Here is a 15,448-nt window from a genome sequence, read left to right as displayed (position 1 = left end):
CACGTGTCACTAATCTGACAGGCATGATTGCAGACGGAAGTACATATTTAATTTTATTTATTTTCTCCACCTGGATTTTGGCTTTTGTAATCTCAACCTCTGATTCACTGAAATTCTTCTACTTGATGATCCTCAAAACAATTTCTCCCGCGGTAACTGCAGGTCATAAAGATTATCTAATGTGCAATGCTTGTAATATAATATATGAACTACTGTTTGTGTGAACAACTAAGTATTATTTTACTATGTCAATAACATAATAACTTTCAGGACTCACATCTTTTTCTTGCACGTTTTGTTGCTGGTTTGTCTACACTTTCGTCTTGCTCAACAATTAATTCTTCTGCAAAAAAAAAAAAAGGTAAGGTAGTACAGTATATTTAATTTTTTAGCTGTCTTATAGTCTCATGATTCAATATATGGGGATGCTCCCTTGTTGATAAGTATGTAATGACCTGCTAAGTATATTGGTATATTCTGCATTTATTAAAAATTATTTGGAACATGGCAGATATAAATATAAAAAAACTTACATGCAAAAGAAATGAGCAAAACTGGGACAGTTACAGGTTTACTTTGAGTTGAAATGATGATGATTGCCAATTTATTCTATATTTAAATAAAGAAGCATATACATTTAAAAAATCTACAGAGGCCACTAAAGTGACCTATGCACCATTACTCATAGCCAGGGCTGGTTGCCACTGATGTGTTCCCTAGCAGAAGCTGCAATCAATACCAAGGTCTGACTGGCTGCCTGGTGACATTATAACAGGAGAACATGTAGTATGGTGTTACCATGTCATACTGCGGGGGATACAATGAGTTCACTGGGACCCTATATGGGATCAACCCATAACTAGCCAATCAGACTGACATTCTTATACTCTAACCATTCACTGCAAAGCCGATCTGGATTCATTGTGGACAGGTTTACTGTGTGGGGGCTCTGCATTGGTAACATGTTTTCTCTTACGTCCTAGAGGATACTGGGAATCCATTTAGTACCATGGGGTATAGACGGAACCACTAAGATCCTTGGGCACTTTACGAATTTGATAGTGTGCGCTGGCTCCTCCCTCTATGCCCCTCCTACCAGACTCAGTTTAGAAAATGTGCCCGGAGGAGCCGGTCACGTTGCTGGAAGCTCCTGAATAGAACTGAGGGGTTAGGTACCTTGCCTAAGGGGGAGATTATTTTACTCCTGCAACATATACAGGACACTGAAAATTTTATGGTGGAAGCCATAAAAGAAATGGGCTTGCTTAATGCACGCACCACTGCTATGGCAGTTTCAGCACACAGAGGCTTATGGCTACGCCAGTGGACTGCCGATGTGGACTACAGGAAAGGTGTGGAAGGCCTACCCTTCACAGGAGAGGCCTTATTTGTAGATGAACTAGACAAATGGATCTCCAAAGCTACTGCGGGTAAGTCCACGTATCTTCTTTCTGCAGCTCCCCCAGCCAGGAAGGATTACTCAGGACCTAGTCTACAGTCCTTTCGGACTGCCAAGTTTAAGGGCAAAACGAGAGGTTCTTCTACAGCCACAAGAGGCGCTAGAGGTAAACCACGAAAACCAGCAACTGCAGGTTCACAGGAACAGAGCTCGAGTTCTACTTCCTCAAAGCCTTCAGCATGACGGTGGACCGTGATGCCTGGAAGACTGGCAGGTGGGAGCCCGACTAAAATTTTTCAGTCACATCTGGACAACATCATGCCAGGATCGCTGGGTCATAGATCTTATTTCCCAGGGCTACAGACTGGAGTTTCAGGAGCTCCCACCTCACAGATTCTTCAAATCAGGCTTACCAGTTTCACAGGAAGCAAGTATTACCTTACAGGACGCCATTCAAAAACTGGTACAGACTAAGGTCATTGTTCCAGTTTCACCTCATCTGCAAAACAAGGGATATTGGGGGTCATTCTGACCCATTCGCTCGCTGCGTTTTAATGCAGCAGAGCCAACAGGTCCCTGCTGCGCATGCGCCGGCACCGTAGTGTGCCGTAGACAGCCAAAGGCCGTAGCAGAAATGCGATCGCATCTGCCTGATTGACAGGCAGAGGCGTTCGCTGGGAGGGGGCAGAACGGCGGCATTTGCCCGCCGTTTTGTGGGTTTGGTCCGGTCAATGCAGGTGTGGCCGGACCGAACGGGGGGCGGGCCACAGCGGCTGCGATGAGTAGCTCCCGGCCAGCACACTAAAGCTGCACTGGCCGGGAGCTACTCTTGAAGTGCAAAGGCATCGCCGCTGTGCGATGCCTTTGCACTTCTGCGATGGGGGGCCGGACTGACATGCGGGGCGGACTAGCACTGTGCTGGGCGTCCCCCCACATGTCAGGGAAGAAGATCGTAGCTGTGCTAAAGTTAGCACAGCTACGATCAACTCGGAATGACCCCATTATTCCAACCTGTTTGTAGCACCGAAACCGGACGGTTCGGTAAGGCCGATTTTGAACCTCAAGTCATTGAACCCGTACATACGAGTGTTCAAATTCAAGATGGAGTCTCTGAGAGCGGTGATCTCAGGTCTGAAGGAGGGGGAATTCCTAGTGTCTCTGGATATCAAGGATGCGTACCTTCATATTCTGATCTGGCTGCCTCATCAGGCTTATCTACAGTTTTCACTGCAGGACTGCCACTACCAGTTCCAGGCCCTGCCATTTGGTCTCTCCACGGCATCGAGAGTGTCGCCAAGGTGATGGCAGAGATAATAATAATTTTATTTATATAGCGCTCTTTCTCCAATAGGACTTAAGGCGCTTAACAGATACATAGCATAATAAAGTACAGAAAATAATGAAGTACATTTTCATAAAATACAGAAGCATGAAGATACTAAAAGGGACACTATGGAAATGCTTGAGTAAACAGGAAAGTCTTGAGTCTACTTTTGAAGGATTCTATAGTTGGGGCCTCTCGCACTGTGCGGGGAAGTGAGTTCCATAGAGTCGGAGATGATGTTTCTACTCCGCAAACAGGGAGTGAACATAATTCCATACCTGGACGATCTTCTGATAAAGGCACCGTCCAAGGAGCAGTTAATGGACAGTATTCGCCTCTCAACCAGACTACTCCTGGATCACAGGTGGATTCTGAACCTACTAAAATCTCACCTGGAACCGACGCAGAGGTTTTCCTTTCTGGGAATGATACAGGACATGGAATCTAAGAGAGTTTTCCTTCCCTATGGAAATTTAGTCAATGGTTCGGGCTGTCCTGAAGCCAATCCAGCATTCGCTTTCTGGGGAAAATGGTGGCCTCTTACGAGGCGCTTCAGTACGGATGGTTTCATGCGAGGACCTTCCAGCTAGATCTATTGGACAAATGGTCCTTATCGCATCTTCACATGCACCAGAGGATCCGTCTGTCGCCAAGAGCCAGGATCTCCCTTCTGTGGTGGCTACAGACTTCTCACCTTGTCGAGTGTCGGAGGTTTGGGATTCAGAATTGGATTCTGCTAACCACAGACGCAAGCCTCAGAAGTTGGGGAGCAGTCACCCAGGGGGTGCAGTTTCAAGGAAGATTATCAAGTCAGGAAGTCGTCCTTCCAATAAACATTCTGGAACTCAGGGCTATCTACAACACCCTTCTGCAGGTCTCATATCTACTTTGGAATCAGGCCATTCAAGTCCCAGTCGGAAAATGTAACGGCGGTAACGTACATAAACCGATAGGGCGGAACGAAAAGCAGAGCAGCAACGTCAGAGGTGTCAAAAAGTCTCCTCTGGGCGGAAAAACATGCCGTGGCGTTGTCGGCGGTCTTTATTCCAGGAGTAGACAACTGGGAGGCAGACTTCCTCAGCAGACACGACTTGCACCTGGGGGAGTGGAGCCTTCACCGGGAAGTGTTCAAGTGCTTGACACGTCGGTGGGGATATCCACAAATCGACATGATGGCCTCTCGTCTCAACACGAAGCTCAAGCGGTATTGTTCCAGGTCAAGAGACCCACAGGCAGTGGCGGTAGATGCTCTGACAACTCTGTGGGTCTACCAGATGGCGTACGTGTTTCCTCCATTTCCTCTGATCCCAAGAATTCTAAAAAGAATAAGAGGGGAAAAGTTTCAAGCAATATTCATTGCTCCGGACTGTCCAAGAAGGGCCTGGTACGCGGACCTTCTGGAGATGCTCCTCGACGATCCGTGGCCTCTGCCTCTTCGCGAGGATCTTCTGCAACAGGGCCTGTTCATCTATCAAGACTTACCGCGTCTACGTTTGACGGCATGGAGGTTGAACAGCTGATCCTAGCCAAGAGAGGGATCCCTGACAAGGTCATCCCAACTATGATCCAAGCCAGGAAAGGGGTAACGTCTAAACATTACCACCGTATATGGAAGAATTATGTCTCTTGGTGTGAGAGCAGACAATATTCTACGGTGGAATTTCATCTGGGACATCTCCTGCTTTTTCTGCAGTCGGGAGTGGATGTGGGCCTACGCCTAGGTTCTACTAAAGTCCATATTTCGGCCTTGTCTATTTTCTTTTAGAAACAATTGGCTTCTCTCCATGAGGTCCAGACGTTCTTGAAAGGTGTTCTGCACATCCAGCCTCCCTTTGTGCCTCCCACGGCACCTTGGGATTTCAATTTGGTGCTGCAGTTCTTCCAATCGGACTGGTTTGAACTGTTACAGGAAGCTGACGTAAAGTACCTTACGTGGAAGACTGTCACACTATTGGCCTTGGCCTCAGCAAGACATGTGTCAGAACTAGGGGCGTTGTCTCACAAGAGTCCCTACTTAATTTTCCATGAGGACAGAGCTGAACACAGAACTCTTCAGCAATTTCTTCCTAAGGTGGTGTCCGCTTTCCACATCAACCAACCTATTGTGGTTTCGGTTGTGATGGACACCTCTGCTACTTCAAAGTCTTTGGATGTTGTGAGGGCTTTGAAGGTGTATGTAAAGAGAACAGCTTGTCACAGAGAATCCGGCTCGCTGTTCGTTCTCTATGATCCCCAAAAAATTGGGTGTCCTGATTCAAAGCAGTCTATTGCACGCTGGATCAAGCTCACAATCCAGCATGCTTATTCCACAGCAGGATTGCTGGTTCCAAGATCTGTACAGGCCCACTCTACTAGGTCGGTGGTTTCTTCTTGGGCAGCTGCCCGGGGTGTCTTGGCTTTACAGCTCTGCCAAGCAGCTACTTGGTCAGGTTTAAACACATTTGCAAAGTTCTAGAATTTCGATACTTTCGCCTCTGAGGACCTTCAGTTTGGTCAGTCAGTTCTGCAGGAACCTCAGCACTCTCCCACTCAGTTTGGGATCTTTGGTACTTCCCCATAGTACTAAATGGATTCCCAGTATCCTCTAGGATGTAAGAGAAAATAGGATTTTAATTACCTACCGGTAAATCCTTTTCTTGTAGTCCGCAGAGGATACTGGGCGCCCGCCTGGTGCTTCGTTCTTCCTGCACTGTTACTTGGTTCAGTAATGTTGTTTGGTTCAGCGGTTGCTTTTCATGTTTCAAGTTTGGTTAGCATGGCTTTCCTAATGTTCTGTGTGTGCTGGTTCGTAATCTCACCACTTTTCTTATCTATCCTTCTCTCAAAGTATGTCCGTCTCCTTGGGCACAGTTTCCTAGACTGAGTCTGGTAGAAGGGACATAGAGGGAGGAGCCAGCGCACACTATCAAATTCTTAAAATGCCCAAGGCTCCTAGTAGACCTGTCTATACCCCATGGTACTAAGTGGATTCCCAGTATCCTCTACGGTCTACGAGAAAAGGATTTACCTGGAGGCAATTGAAATCCTATTTTTCCTTCTTCCTTTGGAATTAGGTGTTCAATAAAGTGGAGAAAGAAGAACTGGGATAGTGCTTATGTTAACTGAAGGATTAACTAGTCTTACATCCTGCAGCCATATGGCTATTCAGAAGTTCGACAGCAGACTGATAGGTGATTGACAATGTGTCTTTGTACACCCCCGCTGGGACTTGCAGAGCCACCGCCGGGCGTCTCAATACAATTCCAGGCGGCTGTGGCATTTGCATGTTTTTGCATTTGCTTTGTGCACATTCACAGCTGGGGCAGCATTAGCAACATTGCTGAATCAGGCCCTTACACGAGCTATATCATTGGTGCAAAAGACATGTCTGAAAACAGCCGTATTTACGCCTTGCCGCCATCTCTGCATTGTTTGCACTGATGATATCTTGTTACAGCACAGTTACAACCCTTCCGACACCAGTACCTGTGTACATTTGGAACGGCGCATGCGCAATTCCCCTCTGCATCAGCCCTTTTGTGTAGCGAGAAGTGGGCAAAATATTAAAAATAATAATTCTATGATTCTTCCTATAGTTCCTTCCATTCCCGAGATATTGACACTAAAATGAAATCAATCAGTCCTCCTAAGTATAGTGATACAAATATGTGTACTTTATACCAGTTTATGTTACTTACTCAAAAGGTCATCCAGTTGTTCATTTCCTTTGCCATCTAAGTAATTTATGATGTCTATGCCTGAAAAAGAGAGACAAATTACTTACACAAAAAGCAAAGATGCAGAGAACAGGGATTTAGCGACACTGGAATACTAATAGCGACTAATACACCACACATACCCCCACATTTACACATATACGCCCCGGCAAATACACAGCTCCCACCGGCTTCTACCGGGGCTGTGACCCCCATCACAATACACCTTGGACCTGGGAAATTCCTGGGTTGAAAGTGTTCACACTGTACTCGGGTCTGCCCTGGAATTCGGTGTGTCAGTAAGTGGACCCTTTTTTTTGGCTCACAGTCATTGTGCTGCCAACTAGAGAGGAGGGGACCTGGACAGAGACTGCACACAGGCCCCCTTCTCTCTTACTATACCCCTGCGCAGAGAACCAGCTGGCTGTCCAGTCTGATATCATTGCTGAGAAAATACTTTCTTTTCTTGTACTCAGATCAGATGCCTTACATGTCTGGACAATACTGTGCAGGGCTAATGGATAACTTTATCACCGGTTATACAATGTGTCTGTAGTAATGTAACCCACTGCCGGCTGTCAAGTTCTATTTAGTGAATCAATCGCAGAGAGCTGGAGGGAGAGGAAAGTTAAAGTTCAGACTTATTAATAATAATAATAATAACTTAATAAGCTGAATGACTCTCGAATGCAGCAGTCTGCATTTTATGTACCTCGGATCATAACTACATATTCTAAATGATTCAGCTTACTATGTGCTGTATTTCCAACATATGGCGGCAGTATCAATACGAACAATGATTAGCAAAACAATCTATTATTAAGGGGAAATTAATTAGAAACAGATTTGTTTTCTCTATTCGGCTTTATACTAATAAAGCCACTGGAAACAACGTACAGGAAATGTTTTATGTACTAGAAAGTCCTTGTTAAGAAGGATCTGGTATGAAATACCGGCAGACGGGATGCCGGCTGTCAGTATAGCGACAGTCCCCGCTCACCACGCTCCGGGCCTGGTGGCTCACTTCATTCACCACAGGTTATATTTCCACTCGGTTGGTGGCGTGGACCCACCAACTGTGTGGGAGAACCAGGTGTGTGTCAGGATTCCCACCGTCGGTAACATGCTGGCTGTCAGAATTCCGGAGTTAGTATCCTGAATGCTGGGATCCTGGCAGCCGCCATTTTAACTGCATCCCTTAAGAAGATGACTTAATAGCATGATGTCTTCATTATTATTTAAATGTTTTTTCTACCTTAAACTTACAAGAAATACCTCAATAATATCAGTGAGATTTGCTGTAACTGAGAAAGTTTCAGTAATGCTATTAATTGGTAAATATAAAACTACAGTCATGGGAAAAGAAGGAAAAGGTAATTATAAAAGCAACTGTAGTACTGGTCGCACAGGTTAATAACTATTATGAGAATGACCCCTTATTTATTTTATCCAAAACACATATGTGTTATTTATAACCATTTAGGGGGTGCTACCACAGGCAAAATAAATCTGCAAAAGAGAGAGAGGAGAAGGGTTCGAAATGCCCTAAGGTGGTGCACACAATCTTATATTAAAATATAACTTTTATTATATTATATAGTAAAACCAGCGAAAATTAAAAGGAAGAATAAAGTAGTGTAAGTAAGAAAGAAACCGTGATTAAAATTAAAAAGAGCTGCGCACTAGATGTCACCCATATGACTCCTAAATTGTTCATATGGTTTCAGGATAATGAAGAGTGTGTCAGGAGTATATATTTCCTATATGGCTATATTTCTGCTAGCTATGAAGGAACTCCTTAAATAAAAGTCTCTGATTTTCTAATCCCTTCCAGGATATATAATGTGAGACCGTTAGGAAAACAGGACTCCAGTTTACATGGTGATAAATGCAATAAAATGATCTCCCAATGTTGTATGCTGTGTTTTAATTGTGTCACTGGGATGGTAACAGAATTCTTGCTAAGCTTCAATTATATCTCAGAAGCATCTGAGTGCCCTCCTGAACTCCTTAAATGTTGTTACATCCACTATAAGAAAATCATGTACATATTGATACAATTGTATCTCATAGGAGAGAAACAACAAGTGTCTATTCACAGATTGAACTCTAGCAGCCTTGTAACTTTTGGCTGTTCATACCTGATGATCTAATCTTGGTTTTATTGTGACAAAATAAAGGATTTATATGCAGCCGACGCCGCTGCTGTTGATAACTAATTAGTAGTCCCTTGTCACAATGTTAATTACTTGACACTTTCCCTCTCAGAATCGCTATATAGTTATACAATGTATACTCTTGAATAATCCATATGAGAACATTGAGGGTTTAATCTCTCTCTATTGGAGCAGGAGATAATGCAGGCTCACTTGGTTCTCATCTATATACAGTATCTACTGATTTTATAATTTATGCACTATTCACTCCTCTATTAGGATGTCTCAGAGAAGTGCAGTAATAGGTTAAGCCTTTGTGAATATATTCTGATACCCTAATGTAGCAAATGCCCACAATTGAACAATTTTAAACTTTTATTGTGACAAGAAACGGGTTCAGCAAGCTTAATGATTATATAGCAATTGGGAGATCATTATAAATGTGAACCATGTCACTGATATCCCAACGTGTATTCTGTCCTTTATATGGCACTTTTCAGTATATATATTTACACATCGGATGTCCGATGTTGTTCATATCAGAACTAAGTACTGCGTTTTAAAGAGAACTTAATACATGTCATTCACTATGCACAGTGTATTTCAATATACACAATGGAGTCAAACATTTGCTTTCTAATTAGGCTGTTTCCTATTCATATCCCCGCAGCTTACATGGGATAGAACACTCTTCATTAGGTTATAATCCTTCCTAATCTAACATTTCCAGGTGACTATCTAAGGTGCGCAGCTAGCCTGACGCACGCTTCGCTGTTCGCTTCATCAGAGGCAGAACCAGATTGCCTCCAGGTTCACCCATAAATACCGGCGGTTGCCGCGATCCACCAATAGAAGTTCCTTATCCTAACAGCATATTCAGTGACGTGACGACGGCCCGCCCATCGACATGTAGGTCACGTGACCGGCCCTCACCGAGCCTCCCTGCGTCATCATCCCAGGGAGTCTCAATCAATCTCGGTGGAGCAGGCTAAATCGTGTGTCCAGACCAGATTCCACGAGTGCCTATCCATGCTGAGACACCTCAGGCTCAAAGATGACATATATTCTAGTCTGTGTGTCTAGTCTGTGTGGCAATGTGTATCCCCAAAGGAGCCCTGGTATTTGAACATATATATCTTAAATCTCCTATCCTCTCAATGTGCTAAGCATAAATAGATTAATAATTTTATGTAAGTTGATTAAAGAAATTTTTAATAATATAGTTCAATTTATTACAATAGATGATCCCTATGCTTCTTGGGATAAATAAAATAAATTAAAATCATTTTCAGACAAGTGTTTATGTCTATATACATCAGTCCACAATCGTGTTGTGCTCAATTTGGTGCTGCAGTTCTTCCAATCGGACTGGTTTGAACTGTTACAGGAAGCTGACGTAAAGTACCTTACGTGGAAGACTGTCACACTATTGGCCTTGGCCTCAGCAAGACAAGACTAGGGGCGTTGTCTCACAAGAGTCCCTACTTAATTTTCCATGAGGACAGAGCTGAACTCAGAACTCATCAGCAATTTATTCCTAAGGTGGTGTCCGCTTTCCACATCAACCAACCTATTGTGGTTCCGGTTGTGATGGACACCTCTGCTAATTCAAAGTCTTTGGATGTTGTGAGGGCTTTGAAGGTGTATGTAAAGAGAACAGCTTGTCACAGAGAATCCGGCTCGCTGTTCGTTCTCTATGATCCCAAAATAATTGGGTGTCCTGATTCAAAGCAGTCTATTGCACGCTGGATCAAGCTCACAATCCAGCATGCTTATTCCACAGCAGGATTGCTGGTTCCAAGATCTGTACAGGCCCACTCTACTAGGTCGGTGGGTTCTTCTTGGGCAGCTGCCCGGGGTGTCTTGGCTTTACAGCTCTGCCAAGCAGCTACTTGGTCAGGTTTGAACACATTTGCAAAGTTCTACAATTTCGATACTTTCGCCTCTGAGGACCTTCAGTTTGGTCAGTCAGTTCTGCAGGAACCTCAGCACTCTCCCACTCAGTTTGGGATCTTTGGTACTTCCCCATACTAAATGGATTCCCAGTATCCTCTAGGACGTAATATTCCCCATGGTCCTTACGGAGTTCCCAGCATCCACTAGGACGTTAGAGAAAATAGGATTTTAATTACCTACCGGTAAATCCTTTTCTCGTAGTCCGCAGAGGATACTGGGCGCCCGCCTGGTGCTTCGTTCTTCCTGCACTGTTACTTGGTTCGGTAATGTTGTTTGGTTCAGCGGTTGCTTTTCATGTTTCAAGTTTGGTTAGCATGGCTTTCTTATTGTTCTGTGTGTGCTGGTTCGTAATCTCACCACTTTTCTTACCTATCCTTCTCTCAAAGTATGTCCGTCTCCTTGGGCACAGTTTCCTAGACTGAGTCTGGTAGAAGGGACATAGAGGGAGGAGCCAGCGCACACTATCAAATTCTTAAAATGCCCAAGGCTCCTAGTAGACCTGTCTATACCCCATGGTACTAAGTGGATTCCCAGTATCCTCTACGGTCTACGAGAAAAGGATTTACCTGGAGGCAATTAAAATCCTATTTTTCCTTCTTCCTTTGGAATTAGGTGTTCAATAAAGTGGAGAAAGAAGAACTGGGATAGTGCTTATGTTAACTGAAGGATTAACTAGTCTTACATCCTGCAGCCATATGGCTATTCAGAAGTTCGACAGCAGACTGCAATGTGTCTTTGTACACCCCCGCTGGGACTTGCAGAGCCACCGCCGGGCGTCTCAATACAATTCCAGGCGGCTGTGGCATTTGCATGTTTTTGCATTTGCTTTGTGCACATTCACAGCTGGGGCAGCATTAGCAACATTGCTGAATCAGGCCCTTACACGAGCTATATCATTGGTGCAAAAGACATGTCTGAAAACAGCCGTATTTACGCCTTGCCGCCATCTCTGCATTGCTTGCACTGATGATATCTTGTTACAGCACAGTTACAACCCTTCCGACACCAGTACCTGTGTACATTTGTAACGGCGCATGCGCAATTGCCCTCTGCATCAGCCCTTTTGTGTAGCGAGAAGTGGGCAAAATATAAAAAATAATAATTCTATGATTCTTCCTATAGTTCCTTCCATTCCCGAGATATTGACACTAAAATGAAATCAATCAGTCCTCCTAAGTATAGTGATACAAATATGTGTACTTTATACCAGTTTATGTTACTTACTCAAAAGGTCATCCAGTTGTTCATTTCCTTTGCCATCTAAGTAATTTATGATGTCTATGCCTGAAAAAGAGAGACAAATTACTTACACAAAAAGCAAAGATGCAGAGAACAGGGATTTAGCGACACTGGAATACTAATAGCGACTAATACACCACACATACCCCCACATTTACACATATACGCCCCGGCAAATACACAGCTCCCACCGGCTTCTACCGGGGCTGTGACCCCCATCACAATACACCTTGGACCTGGGAAATTCCTGGGTTGAAAGTGTTCACACTGTACTCGGGTCTGCCCTGGAATTCGGTGTGTCAGTAAGTGGACCCTTTTTTTTGGCTCACAGTCATTGTGCTGCCAACTAGAGAGGAGGGGACCTGGACAGAGACTGCACACAGGCCCCCTTCTCTCTTACTATACCCCTGCGCAGAGAACCAGCTGGCTGTCCAGTCTGATATCATAGCTGAGAAAATACTTTCTTTTCTTGTACTCAGATCAGATGCCTTACATGTCTGGACAATACTGTGCAGGGCTAATGGATAACTTTATCACCGGTTATACAATGTGTCTGTAGTAATGTAACCCACTGCCGGCTGTCAAGTTCTATTTAGTGAATCAATCGCAGAGAGCTGGAGGGAGAGGAAAGTTAAAGTTCAGACTTATTAATAATAATAATAATAATAATAATAACTTAATAAGCTGAATGACTCTCGAATGCAGCAGTCTGCATTTTATGTACCTCGGATCATAACTACATATTCTAAATGATTCAGCTTACTATGTGCTGTATTTCCAACATATGGCGGCAGTGTCAATACGAACAATGATTAGCAAAACAATCTATTATTATGGGGAAATTAATTAGAAACAGATTTGTTTTCTCTATTCGGCTTTATACTAATAAAGCCACTGGAAACAACGTACAGGAAATGTTTTATGTACTAGAATGTCCTTGTTAAGAAGGATCCGGTATGAAATACCGGCAGACGGGATGCCGGCTGTCAGTATAGCGACAGTCCCCGCTCACCACGCTCCGGGCCTGGTGGCTCACTTCATTCACCACAGGTTATATTTCCACTCGGTTGGTGGCGTGGACCCACCAACTGTGTGGGAGAACCAGGTGTGTGTCAGGATTCCCACCGTCGGTAACATGCTAGCTGTCAGAATTCCGGAGTTAGTATCCTGAATGCTGGGATCCTGGCAGCCGCCATTTTTACTGCATCCTTTAAGAAGATGACTTATACCTCTTTAGGATGGAGTGGATAAGCGTCCTGCTGGAAAAAGATACTAGGATACACAATTTTTTTGAAGTTTGGGAGAGCTATATAACGACCTAGTCGACAACGGTTAGGAAGCAGCTCCATGACTCCTTGTCCAATACAGAGTGGTTTTTAACTAGAATGGCTGCGGGAGACCCACCGATTGTGTTTTAAAGTTGACTGACACTCGGGGCTTCGGGGACGGATGGGTGGGGGTATAAGGTACGGGCACGGGGCTCTTTTCCTCCTTTTTTTCTTCTTCTAATGTATAAGTCTGGGTCAAGCACTGAGCTGGATCTTTGATCGATGGAGCCGGTGGTCTCCGGAGACAAGTCTCATGCAGATGTAATGCTGTTGTTTGCTTATAATGGATTTATCTCTTGATTAAGGACTCAGCTGTATTCTCCCTTGTTTTATGTTCAAATGCTACCCTTCTACCAAAGATTTGACTTATAGTGAATGTTTATGTATGTATTATATATATTGCTTCAATAAAAAAAGAAAGTTAAAAAAAAAAAAGAAGATGACTTAATAGCATGATGTCTTCATTATTATTTAAATGTTTTTTCTCCCTTAAACTTACAAGAAATACCTAAATAATGTCAGTGAGATTTGCTGTAACTGAGAAAGTTTCAGTAATGCTGTTAATTGGTAAATATAAAACTACAGTCATGGGAAAAGAAGGAAAAGGTAATTATAAAAGCAACTTTCAGCTTACACGTAGTAACACAGACGTTTAGGCTACATTATAAATATAGCAGCATGGCTTCAAATAAACATGACCGGTCCACTTTTAAATTATTTAGGAAAGTTGATGGATGGAAAGATGAATAAGGTTGTTACAGATGTGACCTCATACTCAGTCACACACCAGTGTTCGCAAATACGCGCTATAGCGCGTATTTTACCCTGATCTGTGGTCCGGGGACTCACTTTTCTAAACTGTGTGGGTCCCCGGGGACGCGCTCCGCTGAAGCCGGTCATCTTGTTCAAGCAGCTTCCTGTATCTTGTTTAAGTCCTCTTGTGGCGGCGCGGGCCCCCGGGCAGAGAGTGAGGACGGCTTCCCTCCCTCCCCCCCCCCCCCCCCTTCCCCCGATCACCTGCTGCAGCTTCAAGGGAGCCGGACAGAGAGTGAGGACGCCCCCGCCGATCACCCGCTGTAGCTTCACGGGAGCCGGACAGACAGTGAGGACGCCCCCCCCCCCCCCTCTTCCCGCCGATCACCCGCTGCAGCTTCACGGGAGCCGGACAGAGAGCAAGGACGGCTCTGCGGCGCGCTACACACTGTGGTGCGGGGATGTTGATCGCCGGTGACCGCGGACTGTGCGTGCTGTGCGGAAGGGTGAGCTGGACTTACGGTGGCGGCTGGGGGGCTGTTCATATCGGTGGGATGGCGGAGATGGGGGCTGCGTGGCGCCGGCAAACAGGTGTTAAAGGCAACATTTTTGTGGTATGGAGTGGGGGTGAGGCGAGAGGGTGACAGTGCTGCTGGTCTCTGCAGCATACAGGACACTTGATACAACCACTGGATTCGAGTCATGCTGCCTGTAATTTATGTGCTGACTGATCAACTTCAGTGACACTCACTGTTCTGGCTGCCTTTGTTGGTTACTGCTGGTTGCTGTTGGTTGCCGCTGGTTACTGTAAAGGCAGCCAGCACAGTGAGTGTCACTGAAGTTGATCAGTCAGCACATAAATTACAGGCAGCATGACTTAAATCCATTGGTTGTACCAAGTATCCGAAGTCGTCGGTCAGGATGTTGGCATTTAGTATACCGACACCAGCATCCCGATCGCAGCAAAGCCGGCAAGAGTGACGAGTGCAGAGGGTACCCTAACCTCCCACCCCTAACCCTCCGTTTCCCGCAGCCTAAACCTAACCCACCCCCTTAGTGCCTAACACTTATACCCCCCCCCCCTCTGCAGCCTAACCCTAACCTCCCCAACACCATATCCTAACCCCCCCCCCCCCCCCTTCCCACCCGCACGCTAAACCAGTGGCGGCAGTGCATACTTCCCTTCAGGATCCTGACTGTCAGGATATCGTTGCCAGGATCCTGATCTCCTCTGGATGCCAGCGTTGGTATTGTGGCGGCTGTCAGGATTCCGGCATCGGTATTACGGCTGCTGGGATCCCGACAGCCAGGATCCTGAATGCATACTTCCGATATGATAACAGCCCAGCAGCATTGTCACCCTCCCTCCCCCACAACACTTTTGTAGTGTCTAAATCCAGTCTGGGGCTCTATTATAGCGACACCGTAAACCCATTACATATAGAAAATGTATTATTTAATAATGTTGTCCTGTTTTTTAATCATATAATTGTTAAGTGCTCTACCTGGCGCAATGTGCATAACGTGCTCTGCCTGGCGCAATGTGCATAACGTGCTCTGCCTGGCGCAATGTGAATAACGTGCACTGCCTGGCGCAA

The 15,448-nt window shown here is 45.0% G+C and overlaps 1 protein-coding gene across 3 annotated transcripts in view; it reads right to left on the bottom strand.

Annotated features, from left to right (window-relative positions):
- CIITA (class II major histocompatibility complex transactivator) overlaps positions 1 to 15,448 on the bottom strand; it is a 234,643-nt gene that overhangs the window by 124,981 nt on the left and 94,214 nt on the right. For all 3 annotated transcript variants that reach the window (XM_063934288.1, XM_063934287.1, XM_063934289.1), the window contains exons 5-7: positions 11,755 to 11,814; positions 6,401 to 6,460; positions 278 to 343 (exon numbers count right to left, since the gene is read on the bottom strand). In XM_063934288.1, coding sequence (XP_063790358.1) covers positions 278 to 343; positions 6,401 to 6,460; positions 11,755 to 11,814 — 186 coding nt within the window. The remainder of the gene's footprint in view (positions 1 to 277; positions 344 to 6,400; positions 6,461 to 11,754; positions 11,815 to 15,448) is intronic.

The sequence above is a fragment of the Pseudophryne corroboree genome, chromosome 7, assembly GCF_028390025.1.
Source record: "Pseudophryne corroboree isolate aPseCor3 chromosome 7, aPseCor3.hap2, whole genome shotgun sequence".
Lineage (NCBI taxonomy): Eukaryota > Metazoa > Chordata > Amphibia > Anura > Myobatrachidae > Pseudophryne > Pseudophryne corroboree.
Note: the sequence above shows the minus strand (reverse complement) of the source record. Positions and strands in the feature narration are given on the sequence as shown.